At 45.6% G+C, this 22,234-nt stretch overlaps 1 protein-coding gene across 1 annotated transcript in view; it reads right to left on the bottom strand.

Moving 5' to 3' along the window:
- The window catches only part of spag17 (sperm associated antigen 17), a 40,977-nt gene that overhangs the window by 13,136 nt on the left and 5,607 nt on the right, over positions 1-22,234 (bottom strand). Inside the window, 18 exon segments of the mRNA XM_065020560.1 lie at positions 3,959-4,100; positions 4,103-4,258; positions 4,448-4,665; positions 6,269-6,410; positions 6,779-6,945; positions 8,833-8,944; positions 9,147-9,335; positions 9,338-9,699; positions 9,970-10,084; positions 10,414-10,638; positions 10,764-10,834; positions 11,011-11,204; positions 11,412-11,566; positions 11,714-11,853; positions 13,429-13,614; positions 17,474-17,624; positions 17,830-17,943; positions 19,209-19,346. Coding sequence (XP_064876632.1) covers positions 3,959-4,100; positions 4,103-4,258; positions 4,448-4,665; positions 6,269-6,410; positions 6,779-6,945; positions 8,833-8,944; positions 9,147-9,335; positions 9,338-9,699; positions 9,970-10,084; positions 10,414-10,638; positions 10,764-10,834; positions 11,011-11,204; positions 11,412-11,566; positions 11,714-11,853; positions 13,429-13,614; positions 17,474-17,624; positions 17,830-17,943; positions 19,209-19,346 — 2,977 coding nt within the window.

Here is a 22,234-nt window from a genome sequence, read left to right as displayed (position 1 = left end):
TAGCCTTTAACCTGTATCAGACCAGGTAGTAGTTAGTAGTATAGCCTTTAACCTGTATCAGACCAGGTAGTAGTTAGTAGTATAGCCTTTAACCTGTATCACCTGACCAGGTAGCCTTTAACCTGTTAGTAGTATAGCCTTTAACCTGTATCAGACCAGGTAGTAGTATAGCCTTTAACCTGTATCAGACCAGGTAGTAGTATAGCCTTTAACCTGTATCAGACCAGGTAGTAGTTAGTAGTATAACCTTTAACCTGTATCAGACCAGGTAGTAGTATAGCCTTTAACCTGTATCAGACCAGGTAGTAGTTAGTAGTATAGCCTTTAACCTGTATCAGACCAGGTAGTAGTTAGTAGTATAGCCTTTAACCTGTATCAGACCAGGTAGTAGTTAGTAGTATAGCCTTTAACCTGTATCAGACCAGGTAGTAGTATAAGCCTTTAACCTGTATCAGACCAGGTAGTAGTTAGTAGTATAGCCTTTAACCTGTATCAGACCAGGCCTTTAACCTGTATCAGACCAGGTAGTAGTAAGTATAGCCTTTAACCTGTATCAGACCAGGTAGTAGTTAGTAGTATAACCTGTTAACCTGTATCTTTAACCTGACCAGGTAGTAGTTAGTAGCCTTTAAGTATCAGACCAGGTAGTAGTTAGTAGTATAGCCTTTAACCTGTATCAGACCAGGTAGTAGTTAGTAGTATAGCCTTTAACCTGTATCAGACCAGGTAGTAGTTAGTAGTATAGCCTTTAACCTGTATCAGACCAGGTAGTAGTTAGTAGTATAGCCTTTAACCTGTATCAGACCAGGTAGTAGTATAGCCTTTAACCTGTATCAGACCAGGTAAGTCAGACCAGTAGTAGTATAACCTTTAACCTGTATCAGACCAGGTCAGACCAGTAGTTAGTAGTATAACCTTTAACCTGTTAACCTGTATAGCCAGACCAGGTAGTAGTTAGTAGTATAGCCTTTAACCTGTATCAGACCAGGTAGTAGTTAGTAGTATAACCTTTAACCTGTATCAGACCAGGTAGTAGTTAGTAGTATAGCCTTTAACCTGTATCAGACCAGGTAGTAGTTAGTAGTATAACCTTTAACCTGTATCAGACCAGGTAGTAGTATAACCTTTAACCTGTATCAGACCAGGTAGTAGTTAGTAGTAGTAGACCAGGTAGTAGTTAGTAGTATAGCCTTTAACCTGTATCAGACCAGGTAGTAGTAGTAGTATAGCCTTTAAGCCTTCAGACCAGGTAGTAGTATAGCCTTTAACCTGTATCAGACCAGGTAGTAGTTAGTAGTATAGCCTTTAACCTGTATCAGACCAGGTAGTAGTTAGTAGTATAGACCTTTAACCTGTATCAGACCAGTAGTAGTTAGTAGTATAGCCTTTTTAACCTGTATCAGACCCAGGTAGTAGTTAGTAGTATAGCCTTTAACCTGTCAGACCAGGTAGTTAGTAGTATAGACCAGGTAGTAGTTAGTAGTATTTAACCTGTATCAGACCAGTATAGTAGTCAGACCAGGTAGTAGTATAGCCTTTAACCTGTATCAGACCAGGTAGTAGTATAACCTTTAACCTGTATCAGACCAGGTAGTAGTTAGTAGTATAGCCTTTAACCTGTATCAGACCAGGTAGTAGTATAGCCTTTAACCTGTATCAGACCAGGTAGTAGTATAGCCTTTAACCTGTATCAGACCAGGTAGTAGTATAGCCTTTAACCTGTATCAGACCAGGTAGTAGTATAGCCTTTAACCTGTATCAGACCAGGTAGTAGTTAGTAGTATAGCCTTTAACCTGTATCAGACCAGGTAGTAGTTAGTAGTATAGCCTTTAACCTGTATCAGACCAGGTAGTAGTATAGCCTTTAACCTGTATCAGACCAGGTAGTAGTTAGTAGTATAGCCTTTAACCTGTATCAGACCAGGTAGTAGTTAGTAGTATAGCCTTTAACCTGTATCAGACCAGGTAGTAGTATAACCTTTAACCTGTATCAGACCAGGTAGTAGTATAGCCTTTAACCTGTATCAGACCAGGTAGTAGTATAACCTTTAACCTGTATCAGACCAGGTAGTAGTATAACCTTTAACCTGTATCAGACCAGGTAGTAGTATAGACCTTTAACCTGTATCAGACCAGACCAGTAGTTAGTAGTATAGGTCAGTAGTTAGTAGTATAGCCTTTAACCTGTATCAGACCAGGTAGTAGTTAGTAGTATAGCCTTTAACCTGTATCAGACCAGGTAGTAGTTAGTAGTATAACCTTTAACCTGTATCAGACCAGGTAGTAGTTAGTAGTATAACCTTTAACCTGTATCAGACCAGGTAGTAGTTAGTATAGCCTTTAACCTGTATTAGTAGTATGTATCAGACCCTTTAACCTGTATCAGACCAGGTAGTAGTTAGTAGTATAGCCTTTAACCTGTATCAGACCAGGTAGTAGTTAGTAGTATAGCCTTTAACCTGTATCAGACCAGTAGTAGTAGCCTTTAACCTGTATAGTTAGTAGTTAGTAGTATAGCCTTTAACCTGTATCAGACCAGGTAGTAGTATAACCTTTAACCTGTATCAGACCAGGTAGTAGTATAACCTTTAACCTGTATCAGACCAGGTAGTAGTTAGTAGTATAGCCTTTAACCTGTATCAGACCAGGTAGTAGTATAGCCTTTAACCTGTATCAGACCAGGTAGTAGTTAGTAGTATAGCCTTTAACCTGTATCAGACCAGGTAGTAGTATAGCCTTTAACCTGTATCAGACCAGGTAGTAGTATAACCTTTAACCTGTATCAGACCAGGTAGTAGTATTTAACCTGTATCAGACCAGGTAGTAGTTAGTAGTATAGCCTTTAACCTGTATCAGACCAGGTAGTAGTATAGCCTTTAACCTGTATCAGACCAGGTAGTAGTTAGTAGTATAACCTTTAACCTGTATCAGACCAGGTAGTAGTTAGTAGTATAGCCTTTAACCTGTATCAGACCAGGTAGTAGTATAGCCTTTAACCTGTATCAGACCAGGTAGTAGTTAGTAGTATAGCCTTTAACCTGTATCAGACCAGGTAGTAGTATAGCCTTTAACCTGTATCAGACCAGGTAGTAGTATAGCCTTTAAGTATCAGACCAGGTAGTAGTATAGCCTTTAACCTGTATCAGACCAGGTAGTAGTATAACCTTTAACCTGTATCAGACCAGGTAGTAGTATAGCCTTTAACCTGTATCAGACCAGGTAGTAGTTAGTAGTATAGCCTTTAACCTGTATCAGACCAGGTAGTAGTTAGTAGTATAGCCTTTAACCTGTATCAGACCAGGTAGTAGTATAGCCTTTAACCTGTATCAGACCAGGTAGTAGTATAACCTTTAACCTGTATCAGACCAGGTAGTAGTATAACCTTTAACCTGTATCAGACCAGGTAGTAGTATAGCCTTTAACCTGTATCAGACCAGGTAGTAGTTAGTAGTATAACCTTTAACCTGTATCAGACCAGGTAGTAGTTAGTAGTATAACCTTTAACCTGTATCAGACCAGGTAGTAGTTAGTAGTATAACCTTTAACCTGTACCAGACCAGGTAGTAGTTAGTAGTATAGCCTTTAGCCTTTAACCTGTCAGACCAGGTAGTAGTTAGTAGTATAACCTTTAACCTGTATCAGACCAGGTAGTAGTTAGTAGTATAACCTTTAACCTGTACCAGACCAGGTAGTAGTTAGTAGTATAGCCTTTAACCTGTATCAGACCAGGTAGTAACCTGTTCAGACCAGGTAGTATAGCCTTTAACCTGTATCAGACCAGGTAGTAGTTAGTAGTATAGCCTTTAACCTGTATCAGACCAGGTAGTAGTTAGTAGTATAGCCTTTAACCTGTATCAGACCAGGTAGTAGTTAGTAGTATAGCCTTTAACCTGTATCAGACCAGTTAGTAGTATAACCTTTAACCTGTATCAGACCAGGTAGTAGTATAGCCTTTAACCTGTGTTAATGTGTTCCTGGGACCAGCCACTGAGAGCCTCTCTCTCCTGGTACAGGGTAGTAGTATAGCCTTTAACCTGTGTTAATGTGTTCCTGGGACCAGCCACTGAGAGCCTCTCTCTCCTGGTACAGGGTAGTGATATAGCCTTTAACCTGTGTTAATGTGTTCCTGGGACCAGCCACTGAGAGCCTCTCTCTCCTGGTACAGGGTAGTGATCCTGGTTCCGTCTGCATGGTCGATGATCACCGTCCCGTCTCTGTCCAGCACAGACATCACCTTGTCCTCCCGGGTGATAACAACCTGCTCACACAGAGACAAGGCAGAAGAACTCCTTTTACATATCACATGTGTAGGAAGTCAAAATGTTGACACCTTCAGAGTATCAGCTAACCAACCATTTTGGACTTTTGCAAAAGGTGGTGAGAAAACTAACATGTGTTATTATCAACCACGATGTTAGCAAACCATGTTGCTGGTTCGTATGCTCACAGTTTGGCTGACAGGGTCTGTGGCTCTGAAGGCCAGGACCGGGCCAGGGTCTGTGGTCTGGTCCCCCATGGTGGCTACTCTGTGTCCGGAGGGGCTGGTGGTGACCCAACAGACCCCCTGTCTGCCCTGGGTGTTGTCTGATGACCTCTGCTCCTCCCTGGGCTCTGGGTCACTCTGACTCTGGTCAGCCCCCAGGCTCTGCTTGGAACCCAGTTTACCTGCCCAGACACACAACCCCTCATCTCCCCTTTGTCTTTCTCAAGCACGGATACTCAACAACATTAAAGGTTGTGAAGCCAATAGATTTCAGACTGACACAGTAAAAGTCTAATAGGAAGACAAATCAAATATACAGTACCAGTCTAAAGTTTGGACACACCTACTTTTCCCAGGGTTTTGTTTATTTTTACTATTGTAGAAAAATAGTGAAGACATCAAAACTATGAAATAACATGTAGTAACCAAAAAAGTGTTTAAACAAATAAACAATATATTTCATATTTTAGATTCTTATAAGTAGCCACCCTTTGCCTTGATGACAGCTTTGCACACTCTTGGCATTCTCTCAACCAGCTTCATGAGGAATTATTTTCCAAGAGTCTTGAAGGAGTTCCCACATGCGCTGAGCACTTGTTGGCTACTTTTCCTTCACTCTGCAGTCCAACTCATCCCAAACCACCTGAAATGGTTTGAGGTCAGGTGATTGTGGAGGCCAGGTCATCTGATGCAGCACCTCATCACTCTCCTTGGTCTAATAGACCTTACACAGCCTGGAGGTGTGTTTTGGGTCATTGTCCTGTTGAAAAAGATAGTCCCACTAAGCCCAAACCAGTTGGGATGGCATATCACTGCAGAATGCTGTGGTGACCATGCTGGTTAAGTGTGCCTTGAATCCTAAATAAATCACAGACAGTGTCACCAGCAAAGCACCCCCACACTATAACACCTCCTCCTCCATGCTTCACGGTGGGAACCACACATGCTGAGATAATCCGTTCACCTACTCTGCGTCTCATAAAGACACAGCAGTTGGAACCAAAAATCAAAATTTTGGACTCTGACCAGATTTCCACCGGTCGAATGTCCCTTGCTTGTGTTTCTTGACCCAAGCAAGTCTCTTCTTCTTATTGGTGTCCTTTAGTAGTGGCTGGTAACTCTAATGAACTTATCCTACAGCAGAAGTAACTCTGGGTCTTCCTTTCCTGTGGCGGTCCTCATCCAGTTTCATCATAGAGCTTGATGGTTTTTGCGACTGCACTTGAAGAACCTTTCAAAGTTATTGAAATGTTCCGTATTGACATACCTTCACGTCTTAAAGTAATGATGAACTGTCGTTTCTCTTTGCTTATTTTAGCTGTTCTTTCCATAAAATGGACATGGTCTTTTACCAAATAGGGCTCTTCTGTATACCACCCCTACCTTGTCACAGCACAACAACTCAAATGCATTAAGGAAAGAAATTCCACAAATGAACTTTCAACAATGCACACCTGTCAATTGAAATGCATTGCAGGTGACTACCTCATGAACCTGGTTGAGAGAATGCCAAGAGTGTGCAAAGCTGTCATCAATGGAAAGGGTGGCTACTTTGAAGAATCTTAAATAGAAAATATATTTTGATCTGTTTAACACTTTTTTTGGTTACTACATGATTCCATATGTATTATTTCATAGTTGTGATGTCTTCACTATTATTCTACAATATAGAACAAAAGTAAAAATAAAGAAAAACCCTTGGAATGAGTAGGTTTTGACAGGTTCTGTATAAAAGACCTACGGATCTAAATCAAGGTCCATATGATTTGTTAGAGATGTGATTACCCTTCTTGTCCTTGCTGTCTTTTCTCTCTGGTATCGGAGTCTCCTTCACTACCTCTTCCTCCTTCGCAGGGGGTTCAGGAGGAGAGGAGACGATGGGTCCTGAGTCTGTACTGCTACTGACTGAACCGTCTGCAAACAGCACCTACACAGAGACAAATCAAATGTGTCACAGATGTTAATGCGAGTGTAGTGAAATGCTTGTGCTTCTAGTTCCGACCATGCAGTAATATCTAACAAGTAATCTAACCTAACAATTTCACAACAACTACCTAATACACACAAGTGTAAAGGAATGAATGAGAATATGTACATATAAATATATGAATGAGCGATGGCATAGGCATAGGCAAGATGCAGTAGATGGTATAGAGTACAGTATATACATATGAGATGAGTAATGTAGGGTATGTAAACATTATATAAAGTGGGGAGGGAGGAGCTTAATGTGTGTATGTGTGTGTGTGTGTGTGTGTGTGTGTGTGTGTGTGTGTGTATTGTGTTTGCCAGTACCTGTGTTGATCCGTCTCTCATGTACTTGACCACGGTGCCCTGACCAGTGATGACCCTAGACAACTCACTGTGTAACGATGGGTCTGTGAGGTGAGGCTCCCTACTGTCACTGCAGTGTAGGGGGAAAGTCTGTCTCACCAACACACACTGACCCTCTGGAGTAGTGCCTACAGTAACCAAGACTACAGTTACACACACACACTGACCCTCTGGAGTACTGCCTACAGTAACCAAAACTACAGTTACACACACACACTGACCCTCTGGAGTACTGCCTACAGGAACCAAAACTACAGTTACACACACACACTGACCCTCTGGAGTACTGCCTACAGTAACCAAAACTACAGTTACACACACACACACACTGACCCTCTGGAGTACTGCCTACAGTAACCAAAACTACAGTTACACACACACTGACCCTCTGGAGTACTGCCTACAGTAACCAAAACTACAGTTACACACACACACACACTGACCCTCTGGAGTACTGCCTACAGTAACCAAAACTACAGTTACACACACACAAACACCCTCTGGAGTACTGCCTACAGGAACCAAAACTACAGTTACACACACACACTGACCCTCTGGAGTACTGCCTACAGTAACCAAAACTACAGTTACACACACACACTGACTGACTGCCTACAGTAACCAAAACTACAGTTACACACACACTGACCCTCTGGAGTACTGCCTACAGTAACCAAAACTACAGTTACACACACACACACACTGACCCTCTGGAGTACTGCCTACAGTAACCAAGACTACAGTTACACACACACACTGACCCTCTGGAGTAGTGCCTACAGTAACCAAGACTACAGTTACACACACACACTGACCCTCTGGAGTAGTGCCTACAGTAACCAAAACTACAGTTACACACACACTGACCCTCTGGAGTACTGCCTACAGTAACCAAAACTACAGTTACACACACACACACTGACCCTCTGGAGTACTGCCTACAGTAACCAAGACTACAGTTACACACACACACTGACCCTCTGGAGTACTGCCTACAGTAACCAAAACTACAGTTACACACACACAAACACCCTCTGGAGTACTGCCTACAGTAACCAAAACTACAGTTACACACACACTGTCTGGATACACACACACACTGTCTGGACACACACACACACTGTCTGGATACACACACACACTGTCTGGACACACACACATACACTGTCTGGACACACACACACTGTCTGGACACACACATACACTGTCTGGATACACACACATACACTGTCTGGACACACACACACTGTCTGGACACACACACATACACTGTCTGGACACACACATACACTGTCTGGATACACACACACACTGTCTGGACACACACACATACACTGTCTGGACACACACACATACACTGTCTGGACACACACATACACTGTCTGGACACACACATACACTGTCTGGACACACACACATACACTGTCTGGACACACACACATACACTGTCTGGACACACACACACTGTCTGGACACACACACATACACTGTCTATACACCGTCTGGACACACACACATACACTGTCTGGACACACACACACTGTCTGGACACACACATACACTGTCTGGACACACACACACTGTCTGGACACACACACACTGTCTGGACACACACACATACACTGTCTGGACACACACACACTGTCTGGACACACACACATACACTGTCTGGACACACACACATACACTGTCTGGACACACACACACACTGTCTGGACACACACACATACACTGTCTGGACACACACACACACACACACTGTCTGGACACACACACACACACTGTCTGGACACACACATACACTGTCTGGACACACACACATACACTGTCTGGACACACACACACACTGTCTGGACACACACACACACTGTCTGGACACACACATACACTGTCTGGACACACACATATACACTGTCTGGACACACACACACACTGTCTGGACACACACACACACTGTCTGGACACACACACACACTGTCTGGACACACACACACACTGTCTGGACACACACTGACCGTCTGTATCCTCCCTGAGGAACTGCAGCAGCAGACCACTGGGGGTGGAGAGGTTTAGTCTCTGGAACGGAGCGCTGCCAAATAACGCAGCCTGACCCACACACTCTCTGGTCTGGCAGGGGACAACACAGCCAGACACATGAAGGGAATAACACACAGCAGGTACGTCAACAGGAAGAACATAGATGACGAGAGCATAACGTTATACCATTGATATCAGTATTACAACGTTGTCAACAACAAAACACTACAACTGAACAGACGCTATGGAAACTAAATGCATCTGTTGGTGACGGCCGATAGTATGGATCCACCTGCTCCTCTTCCTCTCTGTGTGTTGAAGACTTGTTGGTCTCTTTGGACGGCTGCACCCCCTTGGCGCTGTGGGAGGAGTTGAGTTTCTCCCGGGACAATGAGGAGGAGAGGAGGGTCGAGGGGATGGGGGAGAGACTGGAGTCTGTGGGTATGTCTAGATCAGAGTCCTGACCAGCCTCCATCTCACCTACAGACACGTCAACAACCAGACTGTTACCGTAGTCACCTTAAACCACACACAACATAGGGACCAGACTACGTCCCCATAACAGGAACAGTACACCAAGTGGTTTAATGACAGAGAAACAGACAGCATCAGTGTAAGGTGTTCACCCTGCTCCCCTGTGGGGCCGTAGTGACTGTAGGAGAGGTGGATGCCGCTGTCCAGGACAGCTGAGAAGGAGCCCAGCCAAACACTCTTATTGGTGGGACTCTGTGTCTCCATGGGGACCGCGTCCTTTGGGCTCTCCTCCTGGTGTCTGTTTGGCTGGGTGATGTGGCTGTACAAATGATGCTTGTCCTTCATCACACACACCTTGATGAGCGTCGACCCTGGAAACAGAACATCGGCTATGGCTATGTTTACACAGGCAGCCAATTCTGATTTTTTTTTTTTTACACTAATTGGTCTTTTGACCTATCACATCAGATCTTTTCACATCAGATCTTTTTCAGAGCTCATCTGATTGGTCAAAAGACCAATTAGTGGGGAAAAAAAGATCAGAATTGGGCTGCCTGTGTAAACGCAGCCTTAGAGAATCAACGTGTGAATAAAAGAGAGCGAAAGTGTGTATGCTAATAGTGGTGTGTGTGTGTGTTCACCCTGGACAAAGTGGATGGTCTCCACCTGGATGTGGCCTCCGTCAGAGGGGTATAGGGAGTGGACCTGGCCTGAGACCTGGATCAGCTGCCCCTCCATGCTGTAACCAGTGAATCCCTTCACACGCACGCACGCACACACACACACACACACACACACACACACACACACACACACACACACACACACACACACACACACACACACACACACAGACACACAGTATTTAACATTTTAAAAAAGGTTGGCATTCTGTTGATATTGTTGCAGCAGATACTTTTTGGGTGAAAGGCACCATGCCATAACAGCACAGTAAAACATGATCTATCTAGTATCTGCTGGGACCCATATCTCCTCAACCAGAAAACCAGTTACCAACCACAGAATGATGTCATTACGAAGCTGGAATGCCATATTGTGCCTTTAAAGGGTCTTTATAGACTCACAGTGAAGACGTCGGTGGGCGACTGCAGCTTTGCTCTCTGTTCTCCAGGGGTCCCCACAGCCAGGTCAGGGGTCACGTCCTCCCTGCTCTTCTTCGCTGTCGAGGGGGTTGTTTTCTTGTTCTCCTTGGACGAGTCGGCGCGCTCCGCCCCCTTCCCTCCTTTATCTTTCTTAGCTTTCTTCACCTGTTCCTCCTCCTTCTGTCTGTGCTGCTCTATCTTCCACGCCTGGACAGAGATGAGTTGGTATAGAACATCAGCAGCACAGTTACAATCATCAGAATGTATTAAAGGTACTGAATACATGAATCACTATAAAACGGGGTGGAAGACAGCAAGACAGAGTCCGTTACTTTGAGCGAGTCTTCTCTGATGTACTGGTCTGGAGGACCTTCCTCTGGGATAGGAGACTTGGCTGGGGAGGCTTCAGGTACACAGGGACACAATGTTTACATCACAGGGGGACTGTAGCACTGTAACTACTAGTACTACTCTTAGTGATGTTTTTCATCTATCGTAATTTATGTATCCATGGTAATGAGTATGTATGTTATACCAATGGATTTCAGCCTGTTTTGACTGATATTTTGGCTTCCTTACTTGCAGTGTGTTTTGTTGAGACACTGCCCTTCTTGGTGCCCTTAGCCGACTCTGTCCTGACTTTCTCTGAGGAGTCAGGCGGGGTGGGCCCTCTCAGTTTCTCTGCCTCTCTCTTGGCCTGCAGAGCTAACCACTTCACCTCCTCCTCCTCGGTCCAGTCAGATATAGAGTTGGCCACGTGCTCAAGGTACTTCCTGACGACAGAGAGGGAACGGTGGAAAGCGGTCGTGTTTTAATAAATACAATCCTAAACAGGACCCAGAGTCTAATGTACTCTGTGATTTTATCGTTTTCTAACAAAAATAAATCAACAAAATGGGTTTGAAGAAAATATATATCCAACTGATAAACAACTGATTTATAGCAAATGTGAAATTTGCTTGATTTTTTAAAAACTGTACCTGAACCCAACGTTGGTGTGGAGGGCCATGTCCCATAATTCCTTGCACTGGCGTTGAGGGCTCATGGGATTGTGACAGACGATGAACAGGGTGTTGTCCAGACTACCACAGAAGGTGTCCATGCAGCGGTAGGACTGAGAGGCAGACTGGAGAATCTACAGCAAGACAACAAGGGGGTCACTAGAACATGCTGTGGTTGTTCTCCTCTCTGTGTTCCCTGAGGATCACAAATGGTCACAAAAAGGAGCCAGAAATCAGAAGGCAAACAGCTACAGTAAATGTGAGTATTGATTGATGTTGACCTGGGGAAAGACATTGGCGTTGTGGTGCTCAGTATAGTGCCAGTCACTGAGCGATCGCATCCGGCTTCTCTGCATCTCAGTAACATCTACGACATCAGACAAACTCTCCTCTGATTCATCCTGGTGGTGGAACGCTTTACCTGTAGAGGAAACCTGTTTTATTGGCTGTTATGTCAGAGATACAAAGAGAGGAACAATGAGATATATCAGATCATCAACAACAGCCGGGTTGCAGATCTGTTGGTGCTGTTTTGACAACTCTATTGTTATCAGACCAACACATCTGGTAGTAGACTAGTCTGGATTCAGACCAACACATCTGGTAGTAGACTAGTCTGGATTCAGACCAACACATCGGGTAGTAGACTAGTCTGGATTCAGACCAACAGACCTGGTAGTAGACTAGTCTGGATTCAGACCAACAGACCTGGTAGTAGACTAGTCTGGATTCAGACCAACAGACCTGGTAGTAGACTAGTCTGGATTCAGACCAACACATCTGGTAGTAGACTAGTCTGGATTCAGACCAACACATCTGGTAGTAGACTAGTCTGGATTCAGACCAACACATCTGGTAGTAGACTAGTCTGGATTCAGACCAACACATCTGGTAGTAGACTAGTCTGGATTCAGACCAACACATCTGGTAGTAGACTAGTCTGGATTCAGACCAACACTTCTGGTAGTAGACTAGTCTGGATTCAGACCAACAGACCTGGTAGTAGACTAGTCTGGATTCAGACCAACACATCTGGTAGTAGACTAGTCTGGATTCAGACCAACACATCTGGTAGTGGACTAGTCTGGATTCAGACCAACACATCTGGTAGTAGACTAGTCTGGATTCAGACCAACACATCTGGTAGTAGACTAGTCTGGATTCAGACCAACACATCTGGTAGTAGACTAGTCTGGATTCAGACCAACACATCTGGTAGTAGACTAGTCTGGATCAGACCAACACATCTGCTAGTAGACTAGTCTGGATTCAGACCAACAGACCTGGTAGTAGACTAGTCTGGATTCAGACCAACACATCTGGTAGTAGACTAGTCTGGATTCAGACCAACACTTCTGGTAGTAGACTAGTCTGGATTCAGACCAACACATCTGGTAGTAGACTAGTCTGGATTCAGGCCAACACTTCTGGTAGTAGACTAGTCTGGATTCAGACCAACACATCTGGTAGTAGACTAGTCTGGATTCAGACCAACACATCTGGTAGTAGACTAGTCTGGATTCAGACCAACACATCTGGTAGTAGACTAGTCTGGATTCAGACCAACACATCTGGTAGTAGACTAGTCTGGATTCAGACCAACACATCTGGTAGTAGACTAGTCTGGATTCAGACCAATATGTGTCACAGTACATTTTAAGTTTTTAACACACGGTTGCATTTAAAATGGTTATTTGTTGCATAATGAGTGGGCTTCCAACAGCAGGTTTCACTTCAGTAACCTACAGGCTTTTTGAGGAGCTACTCTGCTGCTGTCTGACAGGTGGTAGGATAGTCATCTCCTCAAACTAGTCTCTGTATGCTGTGCGCCTGTGATAAATTAAGATGCATGACAACTAATGAAAATACACAAGCGGCAATTAAATTCCACTAAATTATGCAAATTAACCCATAAGCATGACGGTCTATGTATTTTCGGCGGCAAACCGATTAACGGTTAACATCCCTAGTGTCAGAGTTCATAGAACGTCTGTACCTTGTGTCTTGTTGATGTGTCTGAGGTAGTTCTTGGCGAAGCAGACCGGGTCGTCCCAGGGCAGGCAGGTAGGTTGAGGGGAACCAGCAGAGGTCAGTAGGCCTCCCTCCTCCAGCTGGGTCAGGGGCATGCTCTCAAACACAAACTGTCTGACCACTCTCTCCACCTCCGGCCAGCTCAGGGACTCTGTGAAGACACCCATCAGAATAACACAGGAGGTTGGTGGCAATTTCATTGGGGAGGACGGGCTCGTGGTAATGGCTGGAGGGTAATAGGTGGAATTCCATTTGCTTCGTTCTAGCCATTATTATGAGCCGTCCTCCCCTCAGCAGCCTCCACTGCAGAACACCACACACTTATGCTGAATCCCAAATCAACCCCTAGTCCATCCTCCCTCATCCCTCCTCCCTAGTCCCTCCTCCCTCATCCCTAGTCCATCCTCCCTCATCCCTCCTCCCTCATCACTACACCCTCATCACTAATCCCTCATCCCTAGTCCCTCATCACTTTAGTCACTTTAATAGATCTGATGCATTCTGACAGGTATAGAGCTATATGGATAGGTATAGAGCTATATGATGTAGAGCAATATGGTATAGAGCTATATGGTATAGAGCGATATGGTATAGAGCTATATGGTATAGAGCTATATGGATAGGTATAGAGCTATATGGTATAAAGCTATATGGTATAGAGCTATATGGATAGGTATAGAGCTATATGGTATAGAGCTATTTGGTATAGAGCTATATGGATAGGTATAGAGCTATATGGTATAGAGCGATATGGTATAGAGCTATTTGGTATAGAGCTATATGGATAGGTATAGAGCTATATGGATAGGTATAGAGCTATATGGATAGGTATAGAGCTATATGGTGTGGAGCTATATGGATAGGTATAGAGCTATATGGTGTAGAGCGATATGGTATAGAGCTATATGGTGTAGAGCGATATGGTATAGAGCTATATGGTATAGAGCTATATGGATAGGTATAGAGCTATATGGTGTAGAGCGATATGGTATAGAGCTATATGGTATAGAGCTATATGGATAGGTATAGAGCTATATGGTATAAAGCTATATGGATAGAGCTATATGGTATAGAGCTATATGGATAGAGCTATATGGTATAGAGCTATATGGATAGGTATAGAGCTACAGTGGGGAGAACAAGTATTTGATTCACTGCTGTTTTTGCAGGTCTTCCTACTTACAAAGCATGTAGAGGTCTGTAATTTTTATCATAGGTACACTTCAACTGTGAGAGACGGAATCTAAAACAAAATCCAGAAAATCACATTGTATGATTTTTAAGTAATTAATTAGCTTCACGTTTGGGATGGTGTTCTTCGGCTTGCAAGCATCCCCCCTTTTCCTCCAAACATAACGATGGTCATTATGGCCAAACAGTTCTATTGTTGTTTCATCAGACCAGAGGACATTTCTCCAAAAAGTACGATCTTTGTCCCCATGTGCAGTTGCAAATCGTAGTCTGGCTTTTTTATGGTCGTTCTGGAGCAGTGGCTTCTTCCTTGCTGAGCGGCCTTTCAGGTTATAGGACTCGTTTTACTGTGGATATAGATACTTTTGTACCTGTTTCTCCCAGCATCTTCACAAGGTCATTTGCTGTTGTTGGGGATTGATTTGCACTTTTCGCACCAAAGTATGTTCATCTCTAGGAGACAGAACGGGTCACCTTCCTGAGCCGTATGACGGCTGTGTGGTCCCATGGTGTTTATACTTGTGTACTATTGTTTGTACAGATGAACGTGGTACCTTTACGCGTTTGGAAATTGCTCCCAAGGAATAACCAGACTTGTGGAGGTCGACTATTTTTTTTCTGAGGTCTTGGCTGATTTCTTTTGATTTTCCCATGATGTCAAGCAAAGAGGCACTGAGTTTGAAGATAGACCTTGAAATACATCCACAGGTACACCTGCAATTGACTCAAATGATGTCAATTAACCTATCAGAAGCTTCTAAAGCCATGACATAATTTTCTGGAATTTTCCAAGCTGTTTAAAGGCAGTCAACTTAGTGTATGTAAACTTCTGACCCACTGGAATTGTGATACAGCGAATTATAAGTGAAATAATCTGTCTCTAAACAATTGTTGAGAAAATTACTTGTGTCATGCACAAAGTAGATGTCCTAACTGACTTGCCAAAACTATAATTTGTTAACAAGAAATTTGTGGAGTGGTTAAAAAACAAGTTTTAATGACTCCAACCTAAGTGTATGTAAACTTCCGACTTCAACTGTATACAGCTATATGGTATATGGTATATGGTATATGTTGAAAACTTGATTCCGTCTAGGGGAAGGGGAAGTAATTACCATACTTATTTTTTTAAACCTATCAGATTCTTCAGATCTTCAGGAATGCCTAGAGAGTAGGAGGTAGGGGTCTATCTGGAATTCAGCATTTCACCCTGCTGATCTAACAGAGCACCACATTGGTAGTGATAGTACAGGATGGAACCTCTCCTTCCTCATAAAGTAGCCCACAGCTCAGACTCTCTCAGACTATTTATCCAGTTTAACTCTCCGTCTCCTCTCTCTAACATCATGGAGAATGTATTCATCCCACCAGTCAGTAGCAGCAGCGACCCACTGGGCACACACTGGTTGAATCAATGTTGTTTACACATCGTGGAATAGACGTTGAATTGACGTCTGTGCCCAGTGGGTGTCTCACCCCAGAACCAACCAGCCAGGGTGATAATTTAACAGCATCACACCATCTGTTGGTCTTTAGTGGGACTGTGCTTTGTAATTACCAAGACTAAATACAGGTTGGGCTGCAATAATAACACTACTCAGCCCACCTGAGCCACAATGCAATCTGGCTTCACGCTAAATTGGTCTGCATAAAATTACATAGGCTATAAAAAACGCAGAGAGCTGTGACTGAGAGTGCGTGTCTGTGCATGTGTGTGTGTGTGTGTTCTCTCCTCACCGTCGGTGCAGTAGTGTGTGTGTGTGTGTTCTCTCCTCACCGTCGGTGCAGTAGTGTGTGTGTGTGTGTTCTCTCCTCACCGTCAGTGCAGTAGTGTGTGTTCTCTCCTCACCGTCGGTGCAGTAGTGTGTGTTCTCTCCTCACCGTCGGTGCAGTAGTGTGTGTTCTCTCCTCACCGTCGGTGCAGTAGTGTGTGTGTGTGTGTGTTCTCTCCTCACCGTCGGTGCAGTAGTGTGTGTGTGTTCTCTCCTCACCGTCAGTGCAGTAGTGTGTGTTCTCTCCTCACCGTCGGTGCAGTAGTGTGTGTGTGTGTGTTCTCTCCTCACCGTCAGTGCAGTAGTGTGTGTGTGTTCTCTCCTCACCGTCGGTGCAGTAGTGTGTGTGTGTGTGTTCTCTCCTCACCGTCAGTGCAGTAGTGTGTGTTCTCTCCTCACCGTCGGTGCAGTAGTGTGTGTGTGTGTTCTCTCCTCACCGTCAGTGCAGTAGTGTGTGTTCTCTCCTCACCGTCGGTGCAGTAGTGTGTGTGTGTGTTCTCTCCTCACCGTCGGTGCAGTAGTGTGTGTGTGTGTGTTCTCTCCTCACCGTCGGTGCAGTAGTGTGTGTGTGTGTGTTCTCTCCTCACCGTCGGTGCAGTAGTGTGTGTGTGTGTGTTCTCTCCTCACCGTCAGTGCAGTAGTGTGTGTTCTCTCCTCACCGTCGGTGCAGTAGTGTGTGTGTGTGTGTGTTCTCTCCTCACCGTCAGTGCAGTAGTGTGTGTGTGTGTTCTCTCCTCACCGTCAGTGCAGTAGTGGTGCAGTAGTGTGCAGTGTGTGTGTTCTCTCCTCACCGTCGGTGCAGTAGTGTGTGTGTGTGTGTTCTCTCCTCACCGTCGGTGCAGTAGTGTGTGTTCTCTCCTCACCGTCAGTGCAGTAGTGTGTGTTCTCTCCTCACCGTCGGTGCAGTAGTGTGTGTGTGTGTGTTCTCTCCTCACCGTCGGTGCAGTAGTGTGTGTTCTCTCCTCACCGTCAGTGCAGTAGTGTGTGTGTGTGTGTTCTCTCCTCACCGTCGGTGCAGTAGTGTGTGTGTGTGTGTTCTCTCCTCACCGTCGGTGCAGTAGTGTGTGAGCTCCTGGATGCGGGCCAGTCTGGTTCTATTTCCACTCAGGGGGCGGACGGAGCGGAGAAGATTCCACACCGGAGTGTTTCTCATCATCTCTGTCTCTGTCTTCACCGCATCAAAGCTGTTATGGACCTGCTACAACACAACACATCCCTCAGAGACCGTACCTGGAGGATACAGCTGCTGCTAATTACAGAGCCTGTGTGTGTGTGTGTGTGTGTGTGTGTGTGTGTGTGTGTGTGTGTGCCTGTGTGTGTGTGTGCCTGTGTGTGTGTGTGTGTCTGTGTGTGTGTCTGTGTGTGTGTGTGTGTGTGTGTGTGTGTGTGTGTGTGTCTCTCACAGGCAGGTGGTGCAGTCTCAGGTCTCTCTCGTCATGACAGTTGATCAGTAGAGGTCTCTGGTGCTCAGTCTTCTGCTGGGTGTTCTCCACAGCACCAAACGTCTCCCTCAACGTCTACCAATAAATACATCATGCTCTATGTTACGCAGGTCTATACATTGATTGGAAAAAAACATTAGGAACACCTTCCTAATATTGAGTTGTCCCCCCTTTGACATCAGAACAGTCTCAATTCGTCCGGACCTGGATTCTAAAAGGTGTAGAAAGTGTTCCACAGAGATGCTGGCCCATGTAGACTCCAAAGCTTCCCACAGTTGTATCAAGTTGGCTGGATGTCCTTTGGGTGGTGGACCATTATTGATAAAAGCCCAGCAGCGTTGCAGTTCTTGACACACTCTAACCGGTGAATCTGGCACCTACACACACACACACATACCCCGTTCAAAGTTACTTCAATCTTTTGTCTTGCCCATTCACCCTCTGAATGGCACATACACAATCCATGTCTCAATTGTCTCAAGGCTTAAAAATCCTTCTTTAACCTGTTTCCTCCCCTTCATCTACACTGATTGAAGTGGATTTAACTAGTGACATCAATAAGGGATCATTCCTTTCACCTTGATTCACCTGGTCAGTCTATGTCATGGAAAGAGCAGGTGTTCTTAATGTTTTGTATACTCAGTGTATAATCTCGCTATTGAAAATATCAAAGTCTACTTTGAGGTAGAGAATGATTAAAGACACAGTAACAGATTACAGGTACATTGTATGGTACAGTAATGTAACCATACTATACTGGGGAAACAGTATAACAGGTATAGAGGGTCAGGGTGTAGTCTACAGTAATGAAACCATACTATACTGGGGAAACAGTATAACAGGTATAGAGGGTCAGGGTGTAGTCTACAGTAATGTAACCATACTATACTGGGGAAACAGTATAACAGGTATAGAGGGTCAGGGTGTAGTCAACAGTAATGAAACCATACTATACTGGGGAAACAGTATAACAGGTATAGAGGGTCAGGGTGTAGTCTACAGTAATGTAACCATACTATACTGGGGAAACAGTATAACAGGTATAGAGGGTCAGGGTGTAGTCAACAGTAATGAAACCATACTATACTGGGGAAACAGTATAACAGGTATAGAGGGTCAGGGTGTAGTCTACAGAAATGTAACCATACTATACTGGGGAAACAGTATAACAGGTATAGAGGGTCAGGGTGTAGTCTACAGTAATGAAACCATACTATACTGGGGAAACAGTATAACAGGTATAGAGGGTCAGGGTGTAGTCTACAGTAATGTAACCATACTATACTGGGGAAACAGTATAACAGGTATAGAGGGTCAGGGTGTAGTCTACAGTAATGTACCTTCTTCTCCTGGTCTGAGCGAGGCAGAGACATGACAGCAGACAGCATGTAGTCTGCCAGGCTCTTCTCCAGGCTGTATACTCCCTTCTCTGAGTCTGCTGTAGACAGGGGAGGGATGTCCTGCTCTGTGGCCACCACCTGAACACACACACACACACACACACACACACACACAGAGTCAACTAAAGGAGCTCAACCATTCATCCTCAGGAGTCTCTACTTATATATATATAATGTCTGGAGAGTCTTTCATGTAAACTCTAAGTCAAGGTATGGAGGAGAATGGTGTTTTCTCAACTATAATACTTCAACACTGACCCTTGAGGGTAAGACGATACACATGCAGTAATACAATGAACCACATGGATTAAACCCAAAGAGAACAGGGTTGAACAACTGTTGTCCTGGTTGACTGTAGTATGGTGATGATGGTTGGGGCCTACAGTGGAGGACCTGCTCCAATGTAGTATGAACAGAACAGAACCTGCTCCAATGTAGTATGAACAGAACAGAACCTGCTCCAATGTAGTATGAACAGAACCTGCTCCAATGTAGTATGAACAGCCGCGTTCCACACCGCGTGGCCGCGGCCACCCTAATCTGGTGGTCCCAGCGCGCACGACCCACGTGGAGTTCCAGGTCTCCGGTAGCCTCTGGAACTGCCGATCTGCGGCCAACAAGGCAGAGTTCATCTCCGCCTATGTCTCCCTCCAGTCCCTCGACTTCTTGGCACTGACGGAAACATGGATCACCACAGACAACACTGCTACTCCTACTGCTCTCTCTTCGTCTGCCCACGTGTTCCGCACACCCCGAGAGCTTCTGGTCAGCGGGGTGGTGGCACCGGGATCCTCATCTCTCCCAAGTGGTCATTCTCTCTTTCTCCCCTTACCCATCTGTCTATCGCCTCCTTTGAATTCCATGCTGTCACAGTTACCAGCCCTTTCAAGCTTAACATCCTTATCATTTATCGCCCTCCAGGTTCCCTCGGAGAGTTCATCAATGAGCTTGATGCCTTGATAAGCTCCTTTCCTGAGGACGGCTCACCTCTCACAGTTCTGGGCGACTTTAACCTCCCCACGCCTACCTTTGACTCATTCCTCTCTGCCTCCTTCTTTCCACTCCTCTCCTCTTTTGACCTCACCCTCTCACCTTCCCCCTACTCACAAGGCAGGAAATACGCTCGACCTCATCTTTACTAGATGCTGTTCTTCCACTAACCTCGTTGCAACTCCCCTCCAAGTCTCCGACCACTACCTTGTATCCTTTTCCCTCTCGCTCTCATCCAACACTTCCCACACTGCCCCTACTCGGATGGTATCGCGCCGTCCCAACCTTCGCTCTCTCTCCCCGCTACTCTCTCCTCTTCCATCCTATCATCTCTTCCCTCTGCTCAAACCTTCTCCAACCTATCTCCTGATTCTGCCTCCTCAACCCTCCTCTCCTCCCTTTCTGCATCCTTTGACTCTCTATGTCCCCTATCCTCCAGGCCGGCTCGGTCCTCCCCTCCCGCTCCGTGGCTCGACGACTCATTGCGAGCTCACAGAACAGGGCTCCGGGCAGCCGAGCGGAAATGGAGGAAAACTACAGTGCGGACCTGACATCCTTTCACTCCCTCCTCTCTACATTTTCCTCTTCTCTCTCTGCTGCTAAAGCCACTTTCTACCACTCTAAATTCCAAGCATCTGCCTCTAACCCTAGGAAGCTCTTTGCAACCTTCTCCTCCCTCCTGAATCCTCCCCCCCTCCCCCTCCTCCCTCTCTGCAGATGACTTCGTCAACCATTTTGAAAAGAAGGTCGACGACATCCGATCCTCGTTTGCTAAGTCAAACGACACCGCTGGTTCTGCTCACACTGCCCTACCCTGTGCTCTGACCTCTTTCTCCCCTCTCTCTCCAGATGAAATCTCGCGTCTTGTGACGGCCGGCCGCCCTACAACCTGCCCGCTTGACCCTATCCCCTCCTCTCTTCTCCAGACCATTTCCGGAGACCTCCTCCCTTACCTCACCTCGCTCATCAACTCATCCCTGACCGCTGGCTACGTCCCTTCCGTCTTCAAGAGAGCGAGAGTTGCACCCCCTTCTGAAAAAACCTACACTCGATCCCTCCGATGTCAACAACTACAGACCAGTATCCCTTCTTTCTTTTCTCTCCAAAACTCTTGAAGCCGTCCTTGGCCAGCTCTCCCGCTATCTCTCTCAGAATGACCTTCTTGATCCAAATCAGTCAGGTTTCAAGACTAGTCATTCAACTGAGACTGCTCTTCTCTGTATCACGGAGGCGTCCGCACTGCTAAAGCTAACTCTCTCTCCTCTGCTCTCATCCTTCTAGACCTATCGGCTGCCTTCGATACTGTGAACCATCAGATCCTCCTCTCCACCCTCTCCGAGTTGGGCATCTCCGGCGCAGGCCCACGCTTGGATTGTATACGTCCTACCTGACAGGTCGCTCCTACCAGGTGGCGTGGCGAGAATCCGTCTCCACACCACGTGCTCTCACCACTGGTGTCCCCCAGGGCTCTGTTCTAGGCCCTCTCCTATTCTCGCTATACACCAAGTCACTTGGCTCTGTCATAACCTCACATGGTCTCTCCTATCATTGCTATGCAGACGACACACAATTAATCTTCTCCTTTCCCCCTTCTGATGACCAGGTGGCGAATCGCATCTCTGCATGTCTGGCAGACATATCCGTGTGGATGACGGATCACCACCTCAAGCTGAACCTCGGCAAGACGGAGCTGCTCTTCCTCCCGGGAAGGACTGCCCGTTCCATGATCTCGCCATCACGGTTGACAACTCCATTGTGTCCTCCTCCCAGAGCGCTAAGAACCTTGGCGTGATCCTGGACAACACCCTGTCGTTCTCAACTAACATCAAGGCGGTGGCCCGTTCCTGTAGGTTCATGCTCTACAACATCCGCAGAGTACGACCCTGCCTCACACAGGAAGCGGCGCAGGTCCTAATCCAGGCACTTGTCATCTCCCGTCTGATTACTGCAACTCGCTGTTGGCTGGGCTCCCTGCC

This window comes from Oncorhynchus nerka, linkage group LG2 (assembly GCF_034236695.1).
Source record: "Oncorhynchus nerka isolate Pitt River linkage group LG2, Oner_Uvic_2.0, whole genome shotgun sequence".
In the NCBI taxonomy this organism is placed as follows: Eukaryota; Metazoa; Chordata; class Actinopteri; order Salmoniformes; family Salmonidae; genus Oncorhynchus; species Oncorhynchus nerka.
This window is presented reverse-complemented; position numbering and strand designations above follow the sequence as displayed.